Raw genomic sequence first — 27,210 nt, 5'->3', positions numbered from 1 at the left:
GTGTGCGGGGCTGACAACCGCGGAGGTGCTCCATTGGACTCTCTTGCTGTGGTGACCTGTAGGAACTTAAAAAAAGTGTTAGCACCTCATCCATAGGAACGTCACCAAATCTTTCTTCATGTATGTTTTAAAAGTTTGCAGGAGTCTTTTGGCTTCAACATTTGACTGGGAGTGGAAAGGTGGAAATGGGAGGTGTTGAATGCTAATTCTGTGGCAGATCTCACTGAAAACCTAGAAGTGACATTGTTATCCAGTGTCTGACACCTGCGTGAGCAGAAGTGCTTCAGTAGTGAAAATTCTCTGTACTCATGGATCAACTGTTGACCACATACAGAAATTTGGAGTATGCATCGAGAGCAGTTAGGCAGAGCCAGGTAGTATCCAGGAAGAGGCTCATGAAGTCGACATGAATCTACTCCAATGCTGATGACAATTGACAACAAGATGTTCAGCCTGCTGGTCTATGCCTGACCAGTACATATGGTGCCGGGTGAGCAGTTTAGTTCATGAGACACAATTGTGGCCTTGGTCCAAGAGCCATAAGATTAATGGGCACAGAGCTTGCGGCATGACTACGTGGTGAGGCAGCTGATCCATGATTTGCAGGATAACTCCATCCACCAGGAGTAGCTGGTGGTGGAGGTGGAAATAATACCCCAATGGTTTGGATTCCCGACTAGGAAATCAGTCTGGCTGGTACTGTTGCACGTACCACCATACCTGTTGCAAGGTGGTGTCTTTCGCCATGGCCGTTGCCCTGTGATGGGAAAAGCGTACACTAGCTGTTAAGCCTCTTTGTCTAACTGGAAGCACAAGATCATGTCTTGGTCAAATCCCAGGTCAGGGCCCATTTTGGGACAGGGTATCCACGTTGGCATGTTGAGTGGTATTGCAGAAGTGAAATTTGTGATTGTACATGCTTAGAATGGTGGACCATCCTCTCATGTAGCTTTGCAGCAGGACCGAAGAGGGAGATCAACAGCATATGATCCGTAATGAGGCAGAAGTGTGTCCTGTATGGGAAAACATGGAATTCCTTCAGTGAAGAGGCGATTGCAAATACTTCTTATGTGCGGCATTGAGTGCCTTTGGTGCAAATGCAATAGATGTTCATAGCCATCCACATCTGTATGTGCTAGGACTGTCTCCATGCCCCCATTCAGAGGCGTATGCCGCCACCACTACCTGGTCGCTCAGTTGAAATATGTGAAACAATGTACAAATAGCAGAGCCTGCCTGAAGGTCTTGAACACCTGTTCACATGACTTCAACGATGTGAAAGGCATGCCCTTCTTCCACAGGTTGTTGAGCAAATGTGCAATCAATGCCATGCCAGGGATAAATTTTCCCTAATATTGTATTTTTACCATTAAATTTTTGGGGCGAGGAAGTGCGATGACAGCTTCAACAGTTCCGTGTTGCCTTAATACTTTAATGAGAGGTGATGTGCTCCAGGTGTTCCACCAACAGTTGAAAAAGCTAGATTTTTCAAGATTGCATTTGAGGCCTGCAGACTGGAGGCTGTGGAACAACTGCTGCAATTTTCCTAAGTGTTCTTCTGTTGTGAGCAGGCCCCATTACCACAATGTTGTCAAGATAATTTATGGTGCCCAGAACGAACTGCAGCAGTTGCTTGAGGAACGTTTGAAATATTTCTGGGGCACTGACCACCCCAAAAACTAAATATTTCAAATGATATAATCCGTTTGGCGTGTTGAGTACAGGAACTTTCTGTGATTCCATATCCAGGGATAGTTACAAGCAAGCTTTGGAGAGATCAACCTTCAAAAAATACATATCTCCCACAAGTGAGAGAAAAGCTTGTCTAGTTCCAGAATGTAATACATAGCAATATCTGACTGGGAATTGACCATAAGTTTAAAGTTTCCAAGCAGGCGCATTTTCTCTGATGGTTTTTTCACAGTAATCACCCACTTGTAGGCACAGGTTCATTGACATCCAGGCCGTCTATCTTATTATTGACAGCTTCCTGCAGTGCGAAGGGTCAGGGGTAATGCACGCAAGAAGTGATGATGTGCCGATTTCTGTAATGTAATGTGCTGTGTAAAGTTCTTCACTTTTCCTATACTCTCAGAGAAAATGTCAGAGTACTCCTTACTAGGGTTTCCAATTCCCGAAACAGGACGTGTTCCGAGATTGCGTGGACCAAGTCAAGTCCTTGATGACAAATCCGAAAGCTGAAGAAGCATCTAGCCATACAAATTGTCTGTATCCTTGCTGTGAACCACAGGAGAGGTAAGGTGTCATATGACATTTTTGTATAGCATTGCATTTGTGAGTTCTCCTGTGAGTGGAATGTGTTATATGCCACCAAGCAGCAAGCAGTGTATTGAAGGGGCAGTGCTCCCTGCTGCAGAAAGATTCGAGAGTTTAACTGGGACCTAGAGACACCGATGTCAACCTGTAACTGAATTTGTCTATTGCGCAGATTGAGCTTGAGGAACAGTTTCTTAGGTGGCATCACTGTGGCGTGAGACTTCAACAAATTCTCATTAATGTGTATTAGTTCCTGCCTGGGTGAGAATTTTTTGTCTGAAGCACGGCAGACAGACATGAATTATCCTTCCTTCTGCCATGCCTCACACTGTGCTCACCTGTCATAGCAGTCTTCAATGACAGGTTTTCAAGAACATCCGGGGGTGACTGAAATAAGTGCCTGTCCAGGCAGGGATGGGGAGGGGGAGGCACAATACTTGATTCCTTCTGTACAAAATGGAGCCAGAATGAGATATTTGTCCTCCACTGTTGGTGCATTTGCTGTGTTAGCAAAGTTGGATTCTTCTCCTGGGACTTACACAACAGTCACCACCTGTCTCCAGAAGTCTAATAGTTTCCTGCTGAGGCCCTGCAGTTCAGCCATCCACACCCTGTGTAACTGATTAGGCTGTTTATGACACTGACATGGCCATGGCAGTGAAAGTAGGTGGTTTACAGAGTGCACATCTCATCAAAGGTCAGGTGTGCCGGTTCTGTGAGAGTGACCAGTTTGCAAAAAATCTGTCATATACAGGAAAAGTTTTTTTCCTATGGCTGGATCCGTTACCTGAAATGTGGCCAGGTGCTGCTGGAGGTACTTCTTGTGTGCTTCCCATTCTTCCGTTGTCTCATCATAAGGTGGCAATGATGGTGCGTTTGTTGCCGACTGCCAGGAGATCAATGTGGACAGCAAGGCTTCCAGATGTTTCTGTCCCTCTTAACTCCTATTGCAGAAATTGCTGTAGCACATATTCCATCAACGCGCTTGGTAAGAGAGCCTGTTGCACGGGGTCCTTGGTTACGTGATAAAAAATGCCCACAATCATCACCAATTATATTGTGTGTCACAACATAAAAATCAAACAATGGAAAATTCAGGATGGGATGAAACAATATGATGAAAAGGATAGTTGGTACTCACCATATACAGAGATCCTGAGTTGCAGAAAGGTACAACAAAAAGACTGTCGGAAAGTTAGCTTTTGACCAACAAGGCCTTGGTGAAAATAGATAGCGCGCGCCCACACACACACACACACACACACACACACACACACACACACACACACACACACACACACACACACACCATAGTCTCTGCCAGTCTTGCTCCAGCTGCTAGAGACAGTGGTCATATGTGTGGGAGCTGCATGTGCGCGTGCGCGCGCGTGTGTGTGTGTGTGTGTGTGTGTGTGTGTGTGTGTGGCCAAAAGGTAACTTTCCGATAATCTTTTTGTTGTGGCTTTCTGTAACTAAGCATCTCCTCTATATGGTGAGTAGCAACTCTCCTTTTCATTACATTGTTACAACATAAAAATCATGAGACAATACCCCCCAGAACAAGTTACTTAAGTATCTCACAGGACAGTAACTCACAGTGGATACAGTGTATGGCAAAGCCACATGGCAAGCAGATGCAGTACCATTCCAGCTTGCATAGTGAATAGTGCAATGAATGAGAGCAGACTGAGAGCAATCATTAGGCAGCTATCACAACCATAGAAGACATGTGGCAGGTGGTACTGGTAGGTACCTGTGGAGACATCGTGCATAGTTGCTCAGCTGCAGTACCTGCCCTTGTTGGTCACACTCTGCAATAGTGGAATCAGAGGGACTGTCACGTCATATGGGCCATCCATGCAACAGCAACAACATCAGAGACATCAGCTTGTGCCCAACGTCTAGGTTGTATCCCAGTGGTCAGTATTAAAACTATGCTTACAGCCAAAAATCCATTATAAATAAAGAAAATTTTATAAGCAATCTAGATGATTTTAGTCACAAAATATTCAGTAGGATCACAGACTCATTCAGGAAACTAATTTCCTGTATTAACTCTCACAATACCATGGGGGGAAGGGGGAGGGTGGTACTTTATGCCCATCTTTTGAAAAAATTGTAATCTTGTCAGTTAAGTTTTATTTTAAAATTTTGAAAAAGATTTATTGCTTTTAATGAATTATTCTACCAGATTCATTATAGGTTTTAAATTTTTCAGTTAAACTTAACTGAAAAAATGTAAGTTTCAGTAGTAGGTGTGACTTTCCACCCATGAATGTCGTATTCAGTATTTCCAGGTACAGGAACTCGCTTTTTGTGGTAGTCATAAAGTCGGTAGTACGCATAGGCTAGTTGAAAGTGTGTTTATATTGCTGAGAGTATGCAAAAAGTTATTTTTAGGCTCTGTGCCGTACTTATGCATCAGTACCTCTTTAAAAAGTATGTTGTTAGTATAATTCAGTGACTGTCAATTTCTTCTTCTTCACCCCCCCCCCCCCCCCCCCCCCCCCCCCCGGCCCGCCCCCTCCCCTTGGTATTGCGCGTTATCATGTTGCATCGTATAGATTGGCCAGTTGCAGCTAAGATTCAATGACTGGTTTGTTTGAATTGATAATGTCAGGGAGTACCTAACTGCTTTAAATACCAAAAACACCCCAGTTGATGGTGTCACATGTTATAATTTTCTTTGCTCTTATTTAAGTACCGAGTGAGGTGGTGCAGCACACTGGACTCGCATTCGGGACAACAGTTCAATCCCACGTCCGGCCATCCTGATTTAGGTTTTCCGTGATTTCCCTAACTCGCTCCAGACAAATGCCGGGATGGTTCCTTTGAAAGGGCACGGCCGACTTCCTTCCCCGTCCTTCCCTGATCCGACAAGACTGATGACCTTGCAGTTTGGTCTCTTCCCACAAAACAACTCCAACTCTTATTTAAGTAACCTATACACTGCCAGTTATCAAAGAATGAGCATTGCCATCAAGTCGTCTAGTAGAATGGGATGTGTGGCCCTAACTTTGGTTGCAGTGGATCAGTTCAGTAAGAGGTGGAATCACCATACAACAGTGGAAGATTCACAACTATCACTTAATTTTTCTTATGTCAGTGAACCAGAGATAATTCTGAACATATATTAAAATTAGTCATGCTTTAATACTCAACAAAATATACAAAAATCTCCAAAAGTATGTTCCAAGAATTAAAAAAATAAAAAAAACAGGGTGTATATGCCCTGGTACAATCAGAAAATCCAGGAAAAACGTGAAATTTTTTCGTATGGGAAAAGCCCAGGAATGACGCCAGAATAAAACTGTAGTTGGAAAGAATGAGCCAGTTACAACAACAAAACACAGCGACACACAACCATCTACCAACAGCAAAATGTCTGAAACCCTTTAGGACAAAGACTATACAATAGTTCGTAACAACAGACTGCCTTCAATGAACGTTTCCTAGCAACTGTTTACATTTCTAACAGGTTTATTTGAGAAGTGTTACTTTCAACATAAATTTCCTTTTACAAAAGATGGATTATGTTACGTGTGAGAATGTGCAATGTATATCTTAATTCACAGAGCATTTGACTCTCATTCAAAACTTAACACTTTGAAGACAAACCGTGTAGAAAGATTTTGGATCCAGAAGACAAGCCATTTATGCCATTATTTAAAATTTTACCGGCACATTTTGACAGTTCAGTGCAATACTGTTGTAACTAGCATTTCCTATTCTTTGTAATATAACAAAGTGAAAGTTCCAGTATTTCCCAGAAATCATTCTGGGAACATACACTTGTGAATGTTGCTTAGAATGTCCTGTTGTTCCATTGTTATTAAGTACTTTATAGCAAAAAATCTTCCAGAAGTTATTTTGGAAATGTAATTATCATAAAGTTATTGATGTCTGACTAACTTACTATCATACTTCACTGAAATTGTACTACATCAGCATGTAGCTACAAATGTGAATATCTTTATTTCATAAATTGTGTTGACAGTAATGATGCCTGTATGACATTTCTTATTTCCAAAGCTTTCTAGCACGTGAATATGATAATATGTCAGCACAACATAATAACAACAAAATAATTCCAAGGGAAAGACTGTATGTTAAAATTAATATTGAAATTAAAATAGTTGTAACACTTCATTCTTCTTCTTTTTCTTCTATATTATGAGACTCTCCATGCTTCAGATTCTTGTAGAATCCTTGGTAACCTGTTGGAACAATATTCTTCTGGCAGAGGGGCATCAAATTAGAAACTTTTTCCGCAGTAATGATGGATATGCATATGGCAGGTCTTCCACAACATGTTCTACACTTGTTCTGTGACCTCGAAACTTGTGCATTAAACCAATGATATTGCAGTCTTAAGTCATTTCCATATGCAAATGACATCATCCATGGTTCTCTTTTCCTCACCATTATTACTGTGATATCAAACCATCTTATCCTTTCACCACTTTCAGCTTTAGTCCATCATTGGGCCTTCGATGAAGCCCCTTGAAATCAAAGAAATCCTTCTATGACAGCTCATGTGTGTCATACATTTTTCCATTTTGCTTGGGTGGGGCTGCTAGAGTGTATCACTGCTGTGCTACACAAATATCCATGCCCTCTTTTTGCTCTCTCAATAACACTGTGCTCGCTCTCCCCTTCATTCTGGATATGCCCCTTCTCAAGAAACTTTTGGGTGCTCAAATCAATTTTTAGGGTACTCACACTGTACAGATATATGGAAAATGTATCTGCTTCCTCTGTGTCTGATTCCCTTGGCCACATCAAGCACATTGTATACCTATGTGGTATATCGTAAGATTGTATGTGCTCAGCTTTCTTTTGTAATAGAGCAAGGATACTTCACAGTGTGGAGTGTTGAGTTCCTATTGTAAGTCAAAACAAGCAGTCAAAAGTGTAATGCCAATTTTCACCTTCAGCTTGTCAGCATCTTTTTCTGCAGCCTTTTTCTGCTCGAGACATGTCTTTGTTTTTCAGATGTCTTTGTGTTTTTTTCTCCAAAGTAGTCTTGTTTTCTGGTTCAACGTTCTTGTAGACCTCACACTCCTCACATGTATTCCTTTTAGATTCGAAAAACTCAAGATGTATTCTGTATTGAAAACTTTTTCATACATCCAAGCCAATGCATATTCCTTCCCATCCTGTTGGCACTTCCGAATGTACATTCTGTACCCCTTTCGAACACTGAGGGTGCTATCGAGATATTGCATGAATTATCCTTTCTAATGTAGAGTGATATTACTTTATCGAGAATCTATATGAATCTATATGATTTCTTATCCCTTCTATAATATCATGTGATGTTCGCTGATGATTAGTGTGCTTGCCACATTTGCTCTTACTCACTAAACCTTCTGGACTAGTTTTCCCTAAAATTGTTTACACCCACCGATCGGTAATACCAAATGAGCGCAAAAAATAGTTTTGCATACCTTTGTTGTTGTTGTTGTTGTTGTTGTGGTCTTCAGTCCTGAGACTGGTTTGATGCAGCTCTCCATGCTACTCTATCCTGCGCAAGCTTCTTCATCTCCCAGTACCTACTGCAACCTACATCCTTCTGAATCTGCTTAGTGTATTCATCTCTTGGTCTCCCTCTACGATTTTTACCCTTCACGCTGCCCTCCAATGCTAAATTTGTGATCCCTTGATGCCTCAAAACATGTCCTACCAACCGATCCCTTCTTCTAGTCAAGTTGTGCCACAAACTTCTCTTCTCGGCAATCCTATTCAATACCTCCTCATTAGTTACGTGATCTACCCACCTTATCTTCAGCATTCTTCTGTAGCACCACATTTCGAAAGCTTCTATTCTCTTCTTGTCCAAACTAGTTATCGTCCATGTTTCACTTCCATACATGGCTACACTCCATACAAATATTTTCAGAAACGACTTCCTGACACTTAAATCTATACTCGATGTTAACAAATTTCTCTTCTTCAGAAACGATTTCCTTGCCATTGCCAGTCTACATTTTATATCCTCTCTACTTCGACCATCATCAGTTATTTTACTCCCTAAATATCAAAATTCCTTTACTACTTTAAGTGTCTCATTTCCTAATCTAATTCCCTCAGCATCACCCGATATAATTTGACTACATTCCATTATCCTTGTTTTGCTTTTGTTGATGTTCATCTTATATCCTCCTTTCAAGACACTGTCCATTCCATTCAACTGTTCTTCCAAGTCCTTTGCTGTCTCTGACAGAATTACAATGTCATCGGCGAACCTCAAAGTTTTTACTTCTTCTCCATGAATTTTAATACCTACTCCGAATTTTTCTTTTGTTTCCTTTACTGCTTGCTCAATATACAGATTGAATAACATCGGGGTCAGGCTACAACCCTGTCTCACTCCTTTCCCAACCACTGCTTCCCTTTCATGCCCCTCGACTCTTATAACTGCCATCTGGTTTCTGTACAAATTGTAAATAGCCTTTCGCTCCCTGTATTTTACCCCTGCCACCTTCAGAATTTGAAAGAGAGTATTCCAGTTAACATTATCAAAAGCTTTCTCTAAGTCTACAAATGCTAGAAATGTAGGTTTGCCTTTTCTTAATCTTTCTTCTAAGATAAGTCGTAAGGTTAGTATTGCCTCACGTGTTCCAACATTTCTACGGAATCCAAACTGATCTTCCCCGAGGTCCGCTTCTACCAGTTTTTCCATTCGTCTGTAAAGAATTCGTGTTAGTATTTTGCAGCTGTGACTTATTAAACTGATAGTTCGGTAATTTTCACATCTGTCAACACCTGCTTTCTTTGGGATTGGAATTATTATATTCTTCTTGAAGTCTGAGGGTATTTCGCCTGTCTCATACATCTTGCTCACCAGATGGTAGAGTTTTGCCATGACTGGCTCTCCCAAGGCCATCAGTAGTTCTAATGGAATGTTGTCTATTCCCGGGGCCTTGTTTCGACTCAGGTCTTTCAGTGCTCAGTCAAATTCTTCAGGCAGTATCTTATCTCCCATTTCGTCTTCATCTACATCCTCTTCCATTTCCATAATATTGTCCTCAAGTACATCGCCCTTGTATAAACCCTCTATATACTCCTTCCACCTTTCTGCTTTCCCTTCTTTGCTTAGAACTGGGTTGCCATCTGAGCTCTTGATATTCATACAAGTGGTTCTCTTCTCTCCAAGGGTCTCTTTAATTTTCCTGTAGGCAGTATCTATCTTACCCCTAGTGAGACAAGCCTCTACATCCTTACATTTGTCCTCTAGCCATCCCTGCTTAGCCATTTTGCACTTCCTGTCGATCTCATTTTTGAGACGTTTGTATTCCTTTTTGCCTGCTTCATTTACTGCATTTTTATATTTTCTCCTTTCATCAATTAAATTCAATATTTCTTCTGTTACCCAAGGATTTCTATTAGCCCTCGTCTTTTTACGTACTTGATCGTCTGCTGCCTTCACTACTTCATCCCTCAGAGCTACCCATTCTTCTTCTACTGTATTTCTTTCCCCCATTCCTGTCAATTGTTCCCTTATGCTCTCCCTCAAACTCTCTACAACCTCTGGTTCTTTCAGTTTATCCAGGTCCCATTACCTTTACTACTTGATTTTTAAGAATAAATCTATATTATAATATGCAAGTACAAATTCTTCTTCTTGGAATTTTCATGATCTGGTTGTTCAGCTGTACTTTCTAAGTACAGACAGGACTGTCTGTATTTAAAAAATGTGTCAAACAATTTTTGTCTTTGATCTAATGATATTTTACCTTTATAGTTGCACCTTGCAGCTATTCCAAGACCTGGACCCATCAGCTTTTCCTACACTTCTTTTCCTCTTGAATTAATATATACTTTTCCTTCTGATAAATTTCTTTGCTAATGTTTCACCTCCATTTCCACTCCTCTCATTTGTTCAGCAAAACTAAATTATAAAAGAAGTTTCGATCAAAGGCCATGCAAGCTGCTGAAGATACGAGTGCAAAAGGATCGTAACAGCAGTTGCAGTGGTATTACACTGAAAATATACAGAGTCTGTAGTTACAACATTCAGATATCATCTTTGTATGATGGATCAGTAAATGGAACGGAGCACTGGTGATGTCATTTCACAGACGAAATATTGGCGTGGACAATGAAGTGGCATTGTAACTTCATTTTCTGCCAAAGTGTAGTCATGATAGTATTGTTCTGACCAATCAGTTTGTGTCTGATAAATCTTACAGAGTAACACACACAAAAATGACCAAGCTTCAATGTTGGTTTTTCATATTTATATTAGTATTACAAATTATGCAACAACGATGGCAGAAAGTATGATTTATGAGCAGTTTCGTGCATAATTGGTTTTTCCATGGAAAAATCAAAGTTTTTGATGGAACATGTATTCACCCAGCTAACCCATGAATTGTTTGATGCACAGCAGTGAAATTTATAATCATGCTTGTCAGAAATTTTCAGTTGGTGTAATGTAAGCTGTGCTTTTAGGGTCCTGCCTCACCACACCCTCAGAAAAAAAAAAAAAAAACAGCAAAAAATTTTTAACAACCAATGGTATACGTGAGAGCTTAGTTTTTCTTGTAGTTATGTAGTACTGTATTAGTTTAAACCATTAATTTTTCCTATTTGTGGGTTCATGTTACTTAAGAGTGATGTTATAATGTAACTGGATTGATAAAATCTATTCACCAAGTGGCAGCAGGAGAACACGCACACAAAAAGATTAAAGCTTTTGGGGCCAGTGTCCCCTTCTTCCAGCATAAGAGTTGAAGGGTGAAGGAAAAGGACTAGAGAGTTTTAGGAAAAGGGATACAGTTCGGAAAAGTCACCCAGAACCCCAGGTCAGGGGAGACTTACCGTACGGGATGAGAAGGAAATGTCGCTGTTGTCTGACTACATGACATGTCCTACGCTCTGAATATCCGCTGCCTATGGCAGGCAAGATCACATGACATGAGATATGATTGGCTGACAAAAGTGCATTGTGCAATGCAATCTCATTTTCAGCGCTTCAGAAGCTACTGTGCTGTATTTGGTGCAGTTCGTATTTGTACTTTCACAGTATGAAGATATACAGTGTACATGTTGCCATGCCTACAAAACGCATTCCTTTTTGCAAGGGTTTCATTTCCTAAAGTGATGGAAAGTTGTACACTGGAGTACAAAACCTTTCCATTCAAATGATTAATAGGTTTTACAGCTCAGACGGAGAGTATAGTGTCACTGAACACGTGGAGTATAGTGTATTTTCATGTGGGAAAGAGTTATTTGTAACCGGAAAATTGGAGATTTTTTTCTTGGCCACATATACACCCTGAAAAAAATTTAGAAAAGGAGTGAAAATATAAACAAATAACCGTCATATGAACTTTTGCCCTTAGAGAAAATAAATTGTTTGATTACAATTAACATGAACCATAATGAATTTAATATAGTGGCCAACTACTCTACTCCCTTCTGTACACATCCTTCACACAAACAATATCAACACCAGAATAACTCAGAATTTCATGCAAAATACTTCCCAATGATTGTGATTGCAAACGGTTAAAACTTGGTCATGCACCTGCTGCTCATTTTGATCTATATCCGTGCTCAGTACCAAAATGCCTCTAGTGATAAATAAGTACAGGCACTTGGCAAACTAAATGCAAAACATGAGTATGATGTACTTTGGTAACACGTTCGGCAGACTACATTTTATGAAAGTGGGTGATCTCACCCAAGGTTGAAGGGCATGTGGAAAAGGCAGCTAAGTAGGTGGCAATGGTCAGAAATTCGTGGTGCAGTGGATCAGTTTGTCACCATCTTGGAAAATGATATAGTTCATGTGTATTGAACACAGGATCTAAGCTCATTGTAGATTCTCTTGACCTCACCATTAATATCTGTTACAAGCCCAATATTTTAGATCCCTACAACCAGCATACCCATCCCTGTGATTGTCCAAACCTTTCAGCAGGGCTGACACCAGTCCCAGGATATGATGTGTCTCATTCTGTCTGATGTATCCTCAGCAGTGGAGAACACCTGGTACCTATTTTTAAGTCATAGGTAACAGTTGAGTGGCCAGTGCCCACATTTGTCTTCCATTTCGAAGCCTTTCACTCCAGCACTGACAGCCATTCATCCTCACTTGACAAAAAAGTAACAAGATTAAGTGCATCAAAAAGTATAATGGCACTAGTTATTGTAGTTAATAGTTGAGGTAAGGAACAGATTGCATCTATTTCCCCAAATGCCCTTTCATCGCTGGCACAGTTCTTATCCATCTTTCACTGAAAGTAAGTTCTGAAGCAGAGATGAGTGGAAAGCTGTGAAATTCACAGAGACACGGTACACACCTTCCAGTTTTTATGGTAGAATCACTCAGAGGTGGTACTTTCAGTTCTTGAAGCAGCCATGTTCCTTCTTCGGGGAGGAAAGAGCAATTGATTGAGAGAAGAAGGGAAGGCTGATGCATAAGTACAAAATTTCAGTTTGATCAAATAACAAGAATTCAAGTAATGATTGATAAAAATTTTGGATCACTAAGGCACTTTCAAGTATGTGAAGTTCATAAAAGCCTGTGAAAAACAGAAATAGGGTGCTGAGACATTATGTTAAGTCAAGGGGGGGATATAGGTCAAAAACATTTGAGAAACACAAACATATGACTCGTACATTGTGTAGGAAAATTGCCAGGTATGCCTAAATGAGGAAAAGTAGTTCAAGACTTTCACAGAGGTGAGGGGGCACATTCTCGTAGGTGCTTCTGGCATGTAAACTTGTTTTGTTAATAGTGTTTCTACATTTATACATTTTCATTTACTTAAATATTGATATTTTTGTATCAAAGAACTGAACATTGTTCTTTATTTCTACAGGATACTACAGAATTTCAGAATAGACACCACAGGAAATTGTCCAAAATAGATAGAATGGAAGAGAGAAAGAAACGGCTTCTTCTGAGACACCCGCTGTCTGTGGAGATTGTGATCAAACAGAAAGGTGAGATCTAACATCTGCTAAAATATACACCAGTGTCCACTACTTAAGTGCAGTCCGGAGAAAGGCAACTGGACACAGAAAAAGTGAGCCAAAGTGCAGACAGTACTTTCTAAACTTGATTAGAAAGTTAATGAAAAGAAATGCGTTATACAGGGTGATTCAAAAAGAATACCACAACTTTAAAAATGTGTATTTAATGAAAGAAACATAATATAACCTTCTGTTATACATCATTACAAAGAGTATTTAAAAAGGTTTTTTCACTCAAAAACAAGTTCAGAGATGTTCAATATGGCCCCCTCCAGACACACGAGCAATATCAACCCGATACTCCAACTCGTTCCACACTCTCTGTAGCATATCAGGCGTAACAGTTTGGATAGCTGCTGTTATTTCTCGTTTCAAATCATCAATGGTGGCTGGGAGAGGTGGCCGAAACACCATATCCTTAACATACCCCCATAAGAAAAAATCGCAGGGGGTAAGATCAGGGCTTCTTGGAGGCCAGTGATGAAGTGCTCTGTCACGAGCTGCATGGCGGCCGATCCATCGCCTCGGGTAGTTGACGTTCAGGTAGTTACGGACAGATAAGTGCCAACAAATAATTGATTGTGGAATTTGCAGCTCTCTGCTAGCTCTGCAAGTCGATTTTCCTGGGCTGCGAACAAATGCATGCTGGATGCGTGCTACATTTTCATCACTCGTTCTCGGCCGTCCAGAACTTTTCCCTTTGCACAAACGCCCATTCTCTGTAAACTGTTTACACCAACATTTAATACACCACCTATCAGGAGGTTTAACACCATACTTCGTTCGAAATGCCCGCTGAACAACTGTTGTCGATTCACTTCTGCCGTACTCAATAATACAAAAAGCTTTCTGTTGAGCGGTCGCCATCTTAGCATCAACTGACGCTGACGCCTAGTCAACAGCGCCTCAAGCGAACTAATGTACAACTAAATGAAACTTTATAGCTCCCTTAATTCGCCGACAGATAGTGCTTAGCTCTGCCTTTTGTCGTTGCAGAGTTTTAAATTCCTAAAGTTGTGGTATTCTTTTTGAATCACCCTGTACTACAGTGGCTTGGCCACATTTGCAGTTCCATGTGAACAGAGGACAGTGTCATAAGCGATTTAAAAGAAGTAATTTTTCTGCATAGCCTGTTCTTTATTTTGAAATTAAGAGTATATTTAATCATTGTGCAGTTAGCTTATTTCACCCTCTTGGACATTACAAGCCGCAGTTGTCGTCATTGCTGTCATCATCTTCAGTCCAAAGACTGGTTTGATGCCGCTCTCTACTAGTGTCTATCTCATGCCACACTCTTCGTCTCTGAATAACAATTCAATCTACATCCATTTGAACCTGCTTATTGTATTCATCTGTTAGTCTCCCTCTACAATTTTTACCCTCTCCCACCCCCACTTCCCTCTCTTCAAAAGGATAATTCCTTGGTGCCTCAGGGTGCGCTCTGTCAGCTGCTCTCTTCTTTTAGTCAGGTTATGGCATAAATTCCTTTTTCCCCAGTTCTATTATGTATCTCCTCATTTGTTATTTTATCAACATCTTCAGCATTTTTCTGTAGCACTACATTACAAACGCTTCTATCCTCCTCTTGTTTGAACTCCTTATGGTCCTTGTTTCTATTCTGTACAAGGCTACAATTCAATAAATACTTCAGAAAAGATTTCCTATGACTTAAATTTGTACTCAATCCTGATAAATTCTTTTTTTGAGAAATGCTTCTCCTGCAGGGTTCAGTGTGCATTTTTTTATCCTCTCTGCTTTGGGCATCATCAGTTGTTTTGCTGCCCAATTAGCAAAACTCATCTGCTTTTAGTATATCATTTTCTAATCTAATTCTCTAAGTATTATCTGATTTAATTCAGTTACATGCTGTTACCCTTGTTTTACTTTGTTCTTATTGATCTTATAACTTCTCTTCAACACACTATACATTCTGTTCAACTGCTCCTCCATGTCCTTGACTGTCTCTGGTAGTGTTACAGTATCATTTGGGAACCTCAAAGTCTTTTACTTCTTCTCACTCTAATTCCATTTTCGAATTTCTCCTTGGTTTCCAATACAGCCTGCTCAATGTGCAAATTGAATAACATTTGGGATAGACTACAAACCTGTCTCACTTCCTTCTCAACTACTTTTTGCTTTCATGTCCTTCTGCTTTTATAAATGCAACTTAGTTTCTGTACAAACTGTAAATAACCTTTCACTACCAGTATTGTACTCGTGCTACCTTCTGAATTTCAAAGAATGTATTCCAGTCAGCATTGTCAAAAGCTTACTCTAAATCAACAAATTACATAAACATGGGTTTGCCTTCCTTTAACATAGCTTATAATTTAATTCAAAGGATCAGTAATACCTAATATAGTACTACATTTCTCTGGAACACAATCTGCTCTCCCCTGATGAAATGGCTTGCAAAATCACCTGACTTGAACCCTGTAGAAAATCTGTGGAGCATGTTGGAACAGCAGGTAAGACGCCATCATCAACATCCCCGCAATTTGAAGAAATTAAGCGATCAAACCCTCAGCAAGTGGCTTAACATGGACTTGAAATACTTATCAAGTCCAGGAGCAGAATTACACAGTATAGTATGATGTGTAACATGACTAATTTTTTCATCTGGTGAGCTAATTATGCTACTAATAGCAGGCAAATAGCAGCTCTCCTGTACAAGGTCTGTTCAATAAATAAATGTTATTTTTTGGCGCTATCTGAAAAACATTGGGCTAGCATGCCTGCTTTTTTAACAGGATACTGACAATCGGTGAAACAAGGAGGTGATACCCTTTTCGATTTCCACCAACACGGGCCACCAGAGTGTCAGATTTATGTTAGCTGAAGGGCTGAACCCAATCGAAATTCACCGTTTTAAGGCAGTGGGGTATGGTGAAAGTTGTTTGAGTTAACACAAATGTACCAGTAGGCAGATAAGTTCAAATGGAGTGCAGGAAGTGTTGAAGATTCACCGTGTCCAGTCGTGGAGAACAGTATTCTGAGGACTAATACGTTGATACAGGAAAATAGGTGTATTACGGTGAGAGATATTGCAGCAACAGTGAACATTAGTGTTGGATCAGCCCACCATATTGATGTTCAAGGGAGTGTGTGCAAGGTGAGTTGCAAAACATTTGACATCAGAAATGAAAGAAAGGTATATGGATGTGTGCAGGGAGAACTGAAAATCATCTGCTTAACCCCCCCCCCCCCCCCCCCTCCTGCCCCTTCAGTCTTGTATTTCTCAGATCTGGCACCTTCAAATAATCTCATTTTTAACCCATTGAAAGAACCTTGTTGTGGCTCAAGGTTTGCTGATGATGGGGAAGTCCAGGTAGCAGTACATAACTGGTTCCTCAAGCACGCCCCCAAGAATTCTTTGTACATGGAATTGAGAAGCTGGTCCATCGCTGGCATAAGTGCACAGAACCTTAGGTGAATTATGTTGGAAAATAAATAAGTGTTGCATTGCATTCTCATAATAGATTCTTTAAAAAATCAGTTTTTTTATTGAATGACTCTTGTAAAATTGAGGAGGCAGAATTGGCCTTCTTTCTAATTTAATTTATTAAATTTACACGACATAAGCATGAAAAACCATTAAGCGTTATATTGATATTTTATTGTTTATGCAGTATACAACTTGACTTCTCTGATGTCACTCATTCTATACCGCTGAAGATTCTTGATGGATCTGTGGGACATAATCGAATGAATGAATACCATTTAAACCTATTGTTACAAGGAAACCAAAATTATTTCAACAGAGAATGTGCTGGAAAAACTGCATGTCCAAATTAACATTTAATCTTATAATGTACTGTTGGGCTGTCCTTAACAATTAATCATAATAGGCAGACTTCACTGTCAAAATTTTAAATTCATAGATTGGCTCTTGATTCACAATGTACCGTCCTGGGAGTACATTGCAGGATGTCAGTTGGAGTGGTGTATATAATGCATCTTGTTTCTGTTCTGCATTTAGTGCATTTCTTTCCTCCTTCAACATATATTCAAATTAAAACTGATAATCAAGCCCACAGTTCAACATTAAGGGAACTATGGACAAAAAAGGAATGTTGGCTGTGAGAAACATGAACTACACAACAAGGTTAGGTTAACCAGGAATGTCCATCTGGTCTTATTTTACAAATATTACTGATGTATATTGAAAGATCCAATAGAAATGTTATGTATTATATCCCAACTCAATAATTTCAAGAATAAAGTTAATCTGTATGAATGCAATTCAAAAGAGAAAGTGGAAAATTCGTAATAATAGACGGAAAGTCATCGAGTAAAACAGAAGTAATATCCGGCGTTCCCTAAGGAAGTGTTATAGGCCCTCTATTATTCCTGATCTATATTTACGACATAGGAGACAATCTGAGTAGCAGTCTTAGATTGTTTACAGATGATGCTGTCATTTACCATCTTGTAAAGTCATCAGATGATCAAAACGACTTGAAAAATGATTTAGACAAGATATCTGTATGGTACGAAAAGTAGCAATTGACCCTGAATAAAGAAAAGTGTGAAGTTATTCACATGAGTACTAAAAGAAATCAGCATAAATTTCGATTATGCGACAAGTCACACAAATCTGAGGGCTGTAAATTCAACTAAATACTTAGGGACTGCAATTACAAATAACCTAAATTGGAACGATCACATAGATAATATTGTGGGTAGAGCAAACCAAAGACTGCGATTCATTGGCAGAACACTTAAAGGTGCAACAGGTCTACCAAAAAGACTGCTTACACTACACTTGTCCGCTCTATTCTGGAGTATTGCTGTGCGGTGTGGGATCTGCATCAGGTGGGACTGACGGATGACATCGAAAAAGTACAAAGAAGGGCAGCTCGTTTTGTATTATCACAAAATAGGGGAGATAGTGTCACAGACGTGATACGTGAATTGGAGTGGCAATCATTAAAACAAACGCATTTTTTGTTGCGACGGAGTCTTCTCATGAAATTTCAATCACCAGTTTTCTCCTCTGATTGCGAAAACATTCTGTTGGCACCCACCTACATAGGGAGAAATGATCATCATGATAAAATAAGAGAAATCAGGGCTCGCAGAGAAAAATTTCAGTGCTCGTTTTTCCCGCGTGCCGTTCGAGAGTGGAACGGTAGAGAGACAGCATGAAGGTGGTTCATTGAACCCCCTGCCAGGCACTTTATTGTGAATAGCAGAGTAATCACATAGATGTAGATGTAGGTACATTTATTAAAGAAAGTGAAAAAATGCTGTTTGGGTATTGATTACTTCTCAATGTAATACTTAAAATTGCAGTCATTGCCAAAGAAAAAGTTTTTCGCTGTGTGTCTGAAGAATTATCAGAAACATTCAAGTAATCTGAGGTGAAATAATTATTTCCTTATAAGGCAAAACTCTTGTAGATTAAATACAATTACAAGCAAAGTATTGGCTTGTACTTACACACAGTGCATCATTTTTCACAAGATATTTTTGTACACAGAATAAACTATATTGTTGTTAGGTTGTGCTACATCTGCTTGTAATTATTAACTCTGTCTTCAGGTATGGAAAGGTTCATATTCTTCAAAAATTGATGGGCATCAATGAAATGATTAAACACTCACAGTACAGTGTCAGTGCCAGAGACAGGGTCACGTTTATTTGAGCTGTGCTTGTGTGAATGAATGTATGTGTGTTGTGTACTTTAGAAGAAAGCCTTTTGGCTGAAAGCTCACACGTTTAGCAGTCTTGTTGTGCCTGTCTGCAGCTCAACATCTCCTCTACGTAACAAACAGCAATCTATCCTTTTCATAATATTGTCAAAATAAATGGTGTACTTTATGTTATGAAACTTAATCATTTCGAGTAGCCTCCAGTTGAAGACAGATCACTATTGGCATAGCTTGTGGTTCGTTATTTGACCCATTTCTGAGGTTGTTATTCATATAGCACCTTCCATTATACACCAGTAAAGCAGAAGTATTTGCAAAATTGTATTATGGAAATAACATGGGGTCAATGTCTTCGAATCTGTTTTAGGTAACTTTCAAGGCAGCTCTTCATTGATTTATTCATTTACAGAGTTTACTGTTACTTTATGTCAGAAATTGGAAACAACAGTAGCACTGAAATGCAAATTTCTTTTTGCCTGGCTATTGAAGCAGGCAGTGCAGTGGTAAAACCCCAGGCTCGTATCCAAGAGTGGTAATTTGAATCCCAACCCAGCCATCGAGATTTAGGTTTCCTAAATGTCGTGAGAAAATTGCTGTGGTGATTCATTTCAAAGGGTATGGCCAGTTTCCTTCTCCTGTTTGACATGTTGCATGTCCCTTTTACTTTACTCTTGTAATTTCGCTGGAGAACAACACGTCATTGTAATACGGTGGACCATCTAATTGTTAAACGGGGGCATGTGTTTGACAAGGGCAAAGACTGACATCAACATTGTTCAGAACTCATTCACACATCTCTTGCATGAATTTAATGCAAGATAAATTAAAAGGATCGGCCTTTAGTCTCAGGATTGCTGATTGCTATGAGCAAAGACAAATTAATGACTGAATGCAATATGTGTTCAGTTATTACATCTCTTCACAATGACCTGCCGACTTCATTGGATCCTATCTGTAACAAATTATACAATAGCAAAAACCAAAATTATACAATAGCAAGAACCAAAATTGTCGAAACAGGGAGTGGGTAGGTCTAAAGTTCTAAACAGTACCACATTTAATTACTTTAAACCAGCGAACAGTATAATTGAAACACAACTTGCACATGCAACAGACCATTTCAGTATTGCTGACCATCAATAAATTTCCCTATGGTGTCTCAGAATACAGTAATTATTATTGTTACATTTCATTGAACTCACAGATGTTGTGTAGAATTTTTGTTCTTCCTTATACACAAACTATTAAGGAAAAAAGAAAAACAAATGCACAGGAGACTGGCTCTTTACAAGCAATATAGAAAATATATTCTTCCTTATAAAAGTAACATTTAATAATCTTGATAGACCATTGAGCGTTAATATTCTCCCTCCCTCCCTCCCTCCCTGCCCCCTCCTTCCCTCCCCAACCCCCTCCTCAGTAGTAGGTGGTTCCAGTTATCTGCAAAATATTTTATATTTTGACAGCTGTTATTGGCACTTTAATCATATTGCAGTATGTCACACCACCCCTGGCTGTGACATAATTCTTCACTCCTAGTTTTGTGGTTTTTTCCTCTGTCACCATTTAATTTTCAGTTGTCGTGAAACAAATGAAAACAGGGAAAGCAGATAAATTTATCTTCTCCTGAAAGTTCTAAAGCTGAGCAGATGCAGAGAGAGGTACATTCACATTTTTGTAACAGATTTTCTAAAATAAACAATGAGTCTCAAAATACAGTGGTGTGGAATACCTCAATTATTTTTCTGCTTATTCATTCGTAATTACATTTCAGAAAGATGGAGAAGCCAAGAAATACAAACAGAGTAACCAAAAAATTTGTTCTGGAAGTCACAGTCGTAGCAGAAAAAGTTATATGAGGATGTGCTACAGTAAAAGTCGAAGATGTGTTCACTGCAGGTTGTGAGATAGTGGTCAACTTTGCACTCTGTTTTTCATTCTCCCTGTGTCCCATTCTTTAATATAAATATTTGTTTCCCACTCTGATTGCAGCAAACTGTATAAAGTTTTCTGGTCTCTGGCACTGTCTAATTAGGAAGTCCATGCGACAGGGATCATGGCTCTCATTTAAGCAGTGCTTTATGTCTGTATGAACACTACCTCTGTATTATTTGATTTTTACAAATCAGTGGCTGGCAAGCACTTGGTAAATTGAACCGCATACCTGTAGTGTTGCTTAAATTGAAGCTATGATCCCTCTAAGATAGACTCCTGAATTAGATAGTCCATAAACAAGAAAGCTTTATAGGTAATAAATTCAAACCCAGAATTAAGATAAATATAAATATAAAAACTTATGTAAATGGTCACTTTGTACCCAAAAAGTCACTAAGAAATTGTTTTTTGTTAATGTCACTTAGACTTTGGACATCATAATGGGTCTGTTGCCTAAATTCATGTTTTATCCAGTTGACCACCTTCACAACTAAGAAAACAGGAGTAAATGATGATGGCTGGAGACAGTATGGCAAGGAGCACCCCACTATGCAATGTCGATAACCACTGCAGTGATGATTCGACGACGATCAAACCCAGTCACATGATTCATAAATTAAAAAAACATTTTCATTTTAATCTCTTGTGTAATAAATACACCAAAAGTCCACTTATTTATGACTAGGAAATTCTACTTGTCAGATGGCAATCAAAGATCTGTTACAATCCCCAGAATGTTGAAAGGCAACTTTCAATAAAAATCCTGTACCACCCAGCAGTCTGCATGCAGGATCACAGCTGTCCTCCTTCAGGAATGGAGTTAGCGATGCTGCACAATACTACTAAAATATCACTCGAACTGGCCATGCCAGATGCAGTAAATTCTAAGCTGGGAATTAGTTCTGGAAAAAAAGAAGCCTGCATACACGAAGAAAAATTTCTTATTCTATAGTTTAAATGTTAACATTTGACCACTGTAACTGTAATAAGTCTAAACACATTTAACATTAAAATTCCTGAGCAATATTTTCTGTAACTGACTATAGTTTTTATCTTTCTAGATGAGTTAAGGGTTCCATTTTGTGCACAATATGTAGATGACACCTAGTTTTGTTCTCTGTCTGAGGTGGTCCAAACAATGGTCTTAGTGTGCCTACTGCAGTGTCCAGTCTGGGACCAGACTGAGCAGTATTATTGTCGTGTTGTGTCATTGTTTGTAGCCCAATTAAGAGAATGAGTCTGACAAAGAAAAATTACAGGTCACTTACCTTACTTATGCTGGCATCATCTGTGGAAAGACAGGGTAGATGAAATTTGGTGTGGGGGGGGGGGGGCGGCAGGGGAGGGGGGGGGGCGACAAGCTGCATTGAACTCCTACCAACAAAACTAGATCTGCTGTATAATGGATATTATGTATTATATTCCACATAAATGTGCAGCAGACACAGAGCAGTAGAAGAGAGATGTCAAGGACATCAGCAAAGTTCCAGTTTAAACAAGGAGTAGGGTCTAGTAACCAGTTTATTACACTCTTGTTAATAATCTCATCTGTCAGCACCAGATGACAACAGAGAAGGTCAGCTCAGGATTAGTGGCACGGACATGGCAAAATATATGTGCATTAAAAGGCATCATGTGAGATGGGAATCTATCTCAATTATAAATAGTGGCACAGTGCTGGTAGTACTTCTCAGTCCGGGTGGCATTCGCAATATATTTTCTGCTCATGACTGGGTCAGCCATCAATATAGTGTGCACTACGTGGAACTGTCAACTTGTCTAGAAACCTGAAAATGTATAAATAAACTTAACACTTTAATAATCTATGCATTTCACTTTTTTAGATGGAAACAGCCTGTCGTTAAACTTCAGTTATTTGGTGAACTTGCATGTTGTTACAGTAAAACCCCAGGTTAATCTTTCACATGCCATTCATGGAATATGTGCAGGGTAAGTTTAATAAACTATTTATTCTAGTTGATGGTAATTCTTACTTTGTCTTTTCAACTATTTTACCTTTATAACCAATATAATTATTTATCCAGTGCATACTGTGCAGTGAATCCTTGTTACTCCCCTATTTATTGAAGTATTAGCGTGCTGTAATTATCATCATCAGCAGCAGCAACAATAACGACAGTTTCCTGACATTGGCCAGGTCAGCTTTGCACATAAGCCTTCCTTTTTCGAAATTGTTGTCATGGTCAAGTGTTTCCATTACCTGTTGGTTTCTGTCTTGGGTTCTTCGGCCTACAATTTTTCTGACATTTTGGCCGTGCAAGTAGATGGTGTTGTCAAAGCTTCACCCTTCATTGCTGGTGGCAACATTGGAGGGCTTTTCTCTGATCAGTACAGCTGTCGTTCTCCCCATGCTACCTCCAACGGTTGTTCAATGCAGCATATAAATCCAGGATCCACTCACCTTAAGGCTTTCTTCTTCCTTCTTGAAAATTTTGACATGTTTGTAATTTTCTATGGTTTCCCTGAATAAGTGGGTATTGTTGCTGTTATCCTCCATAAGAATCTCTGTATTGGTAAAGTTCATGAAGTGATTGTTCTCACCCAGTGCATACTCTGCCATATGTGAAGAAATCAGCCATGGTGGAGTAAAATGCTGGGTGAGACCAAACATGTAATAAAATTCGCCAACACACAGGTTCTTGCAGTGGAGAAGAACTACCACACTAGCTTGTTCAGGGGAACCATAGAAACTCAGATACAACACTCTACAGCCACATCTACACATCTATCCTGTAATTCACAGACTGTTTCTGTACTGTTCCACTGTCAAACAGTGCATGGTAAAAACAAACACTTAAACATTTCTGTGCAAGTTCTGGATTTGTCTTATTTTATTATGATGATCATTTGGCATCAACAAAATATTTTCACATTCAGAGGAGAAAGTTGGTTTTGAAAAGATCTCTCCATAACGAAAAATGCTTTTTTTTCCTCAATGAGTTTCAGTCCTGCCTGGTAAGGATCCTATACTGTACTGCAGTACCAAATGAAAGGACTGACTAGTGTAGTGTAGGCAATCTCTTTAGTAGACATGTTGCATCTTCTGAATGTTCTCCCAATAAAACAAAGTCTTAGTTCACATTCCCCCAACATTATGTGGTGATTAGTCGAATTTAGCTTCTCCATAACTGTAATCCCTAGGTATTTAGTTGAATTAACAGCCTTTTGATCTGTGTGATTTATCATGTAACTGAAGTTTCACAGATTTCTTTTAGTACCCTTGTGAATGACCTCACACTTTTCATTATTTAAAGTCATTTGCCACTTTATCGCCATACAGATGTTTTATTTGAATCTTTTCCAGTTGGTTTTGGTCTTCTGATGACTTTATGCAGTAGTAAATGGCAGTATCATCTGCAAACAATCTAAGATGGCTGCTCAAATAGTCTACTAAATTGTTTATGTAGATTAGGAAGAGCAGAGGGCATCTACCACGTGGGGAATGCCAGACTTCACTTCTAGTTTACGTAATGACTTTCTGTCAATTGCTATGAAATGTGGCCTTTCTGATAGGAAAACACAAATTCAGTCATACAAAGCATTCAGTTCGATTAGAAGTCGCTTGTAAGGAATGGTATCAAATGCCTTCTGAAAATCTATAAATATGGAATCAGTTTGACATTACGTGTCAGTAGCACCCATTACTTCGTGTGAATAAAGAACTTGTTGTGTTTCACGAGAATAATATTTTGTGCTGGCTCTGTGTCAGTAGAGCATTTTCTTTGAGGTAATTCATAATTTTCAAACATAGTATGTGTTCAGATCCTACTGCAAATGGACATCAGTGACTGGTCTGTATTTCATCATGTTACTCTTCTTTCCTTTCTTGAGTATTTGTGTGACCTGTCCAACTGTCTTGTCTTTAAGTACCGATATTTCTCCATATGAGTGATTGTATATGACTGCTAAGTATGGAACAGTAGTTTCAATAAAAAAGAGGAAAGCCTCAAGACAAGGTGAATAGATCCTGGATTCCATGCTGCAGTGAATGACTGTTGCAGGTAGAAAGGAGAGCGCCTCAGTGGCAACGTCCACGAAAACACTTCAGACATTCATGCAACAGGTAACACATACTCTTCAGCCATAAGCCTGACTCTAGTCTACCATCAGCAGTGGAGGAAGAAGCTTCGACATTGTGAGCTGCTCATGCTGGTGAAACAGCAGAAAAATTGTCATGTGAACATTGATTGAAGCACCCAAAACATAAGCCAACACCCAATATGCCAGCAAGTGGCAATGAAAACCCCAACATCTTTGTTCTATGCCTATATGGGGAAGAGATTTTAAGATTATACCAAAGCCTTGACCAATGACGGAAGAAGAAAGTCTGTTTGCTGTCATCTCTCGCCTTTGTATTGTGGTGCTGAAATGGAGGGATGAAGGGACCACAACAAAGTTCCTGAACTGTAAATGCCTAATCACCACTGCCAGGCACTTTGTATTTATGACTGAATGGGATGAGATGGTCATTCTGAGTAAATTCATGCAACATGGAGTGACTTCGCAAGACTGATGGGCCAATTTTGGATATTTACTATCAACTAAGTGGCAGCATGCAGCAAGATAGACAGCATCACTCATAGTAGCATGAAACATGAACTCAACCATTGCACTGAGCGACAGAAGAGAAAATTTGCAAGATACAGAAAGCAGGATGGCAAGCTGATTCCTGACATATAATGCACTCTGATCAATGTCAGTGAACAACCGTTGACCTCAGAGGACTAGGCTGTCCTTCAAAACGTAGAGAATTTCGCTATCAGCCCCAGAACTTTATCTATGAAGGATATCATTGCTGACACCAAAGTGGCCACCTAACCCTTCCTTGTGAAAAGACTGAGGAAATATGAATTGAACCCACAGGTTGGGGGGGGGGGGGCAACAAGGGAATTGTGACCATTGTAAATGAGGATCAAAGATTATAAGCACAAGATTCAGGACCTATTAAATCCGATGACATACTGAAAGCTAAACACAGATCTGACACAGCATATCATACTCGATACACATTGGTTCATTGAGGGATCTTCTCTCTGCACAGACAAACTGAAGAACCTTCCAATAGAAGCCTTTTCACTTCAACAGTATGGCTCACCACTGAGACCAATCAGAAGCACTTCTGGTCCCCCTTCTTGTAAACTGGTGAAACACTTGGCACCTCTCCTTCAGCGATGTCTAGGAAAGAAAGACACATACATAAATGATTCAGAAGATTTCATTGTGAAGCTGAAGAAACTAAAACTTGTACCAAACTATATACTGGTCAGCTTTGATGTTGTTTTATTGTTTACCAAAGTGCCACATAATGATTCTCTGGAGTAGATTGGTTCCATTTTCCAACATGACATCACCAAGTTCTTTCATACATGCCTTACTGTGAGCTGTTTTATGTAGAATGATGATTTCTGCAAAACAACTGGAAGGTGTCACCATGGATATTGCACTTAGTCCAATGGTGACCAAATTTTTGTGTGGAGCATTACAAAACACAGGCACTAGACTTGGGACCTGGTAAATTTAAGGTGTAGTACAGGTGTGTTAGCGACATCTTCTTTGTGTGGAGCCATGACGAGGAACAGCTCAGTGAATACCTAACAGATCTAATGTCTCCATGGCAACATAAAAATTTACTATGAAGGTAGAATGGAACCAACAGCTACGCTTTCTAGATATACTAGCTGTGAGGAATGGTGAGAACCTGGATGCAGTACATGTCGAAAGCCAACACATACCTGCACAGACTGCCAAATCATCACCTGAGCCAGAAAAGAGAAATGATTAATAGGCTCATATTGCACACAAAATGAATATGTGAGCAGCAGCACCAGGGATGTAAGATGCAACCCCTGGAAAGCATTCTGAGGAGCAATGGATAATTCACTGGTTGTGTAAGAATGTCAGGTGCGGCCTTTCTGCCATACATCCCCAGGGTGATGGACAGAATAGGCCCTATATTGTGTAAACGTGGCATAAAGACTATTGTAAACATGGCATAAATACTATTGTCAGACTGATCAAAAAGATCAGACAGTGTCTCATATCGACCAAAGATGAAAGGGGCCCATTTGCAGTATTGGGAATATACTGCATATCAGGTATGTGTGAACAAGTCTGCACTGGAATGACTGGATGATCTGTCAATGTGAGAATCACAGAATATAAGTGGGTTGCATGTTGGGACAGCTAGAGGAATTGGTTGTGCAGAGCACTGAGCACATAATAAAATTCACCGGCACTGATGTTCTCACTGCTGAGAAGAGCTACCATGGGCACTTGTTAAGGGAAGCCATAGCAATTCCAGAAATGATAACAGTTTCAGCAAGAAATAGGAATG

General features: G+C 39.6%; 1 protein-coding gene across 2 annotated transcripts in view; it reads left to right on the top strand.

The window, feature by feature from the left end:
• The window catches only part of LOC124619776 (THO complex subunit 5 homolog), a 154,736-nt gene that overhangs the window by 35,792 nt on the left and 91,734 nt on the right, over positions 1 to 27,210 (top strand). For both annotated transcript variants that reach the window (XM_047146361.1, XM_047146362.1), the window contains exons 7-8: positions 13,113 to 13,236; positions 22,700 to 22,805. In XM_047146361.1, the coding sequence (XP_047002317.1) occupies positions 13,113 to 13,236; positions 22,700 to 22,805 (230 nt within the window). The remainder of the gene's footprint in view (positions 1 to 13,112; positions 13,237 to 22,699; positions 22,806 to 27,210) is intronic.

The sequence above is a fragment of the Schistocerca americana genome, chromosome 6 (assembly GCF_021461395.2).
Source record: "Schistocerca americana isolate TAMUIC-IGC-003095 chromosome 6, iqSchAmer2.1, whole genome shotgun sequence".
NCBI lineage: Eukaryota > Metazoa > Arthropoda > Insecta > Orthoptera > Acrididae > Schistocerca > Schistocerca americana.
Note: the sequence above shows the minus strand (reverse complement) of the source record. Positions and strands in the feature narration are given on the sequence as shown.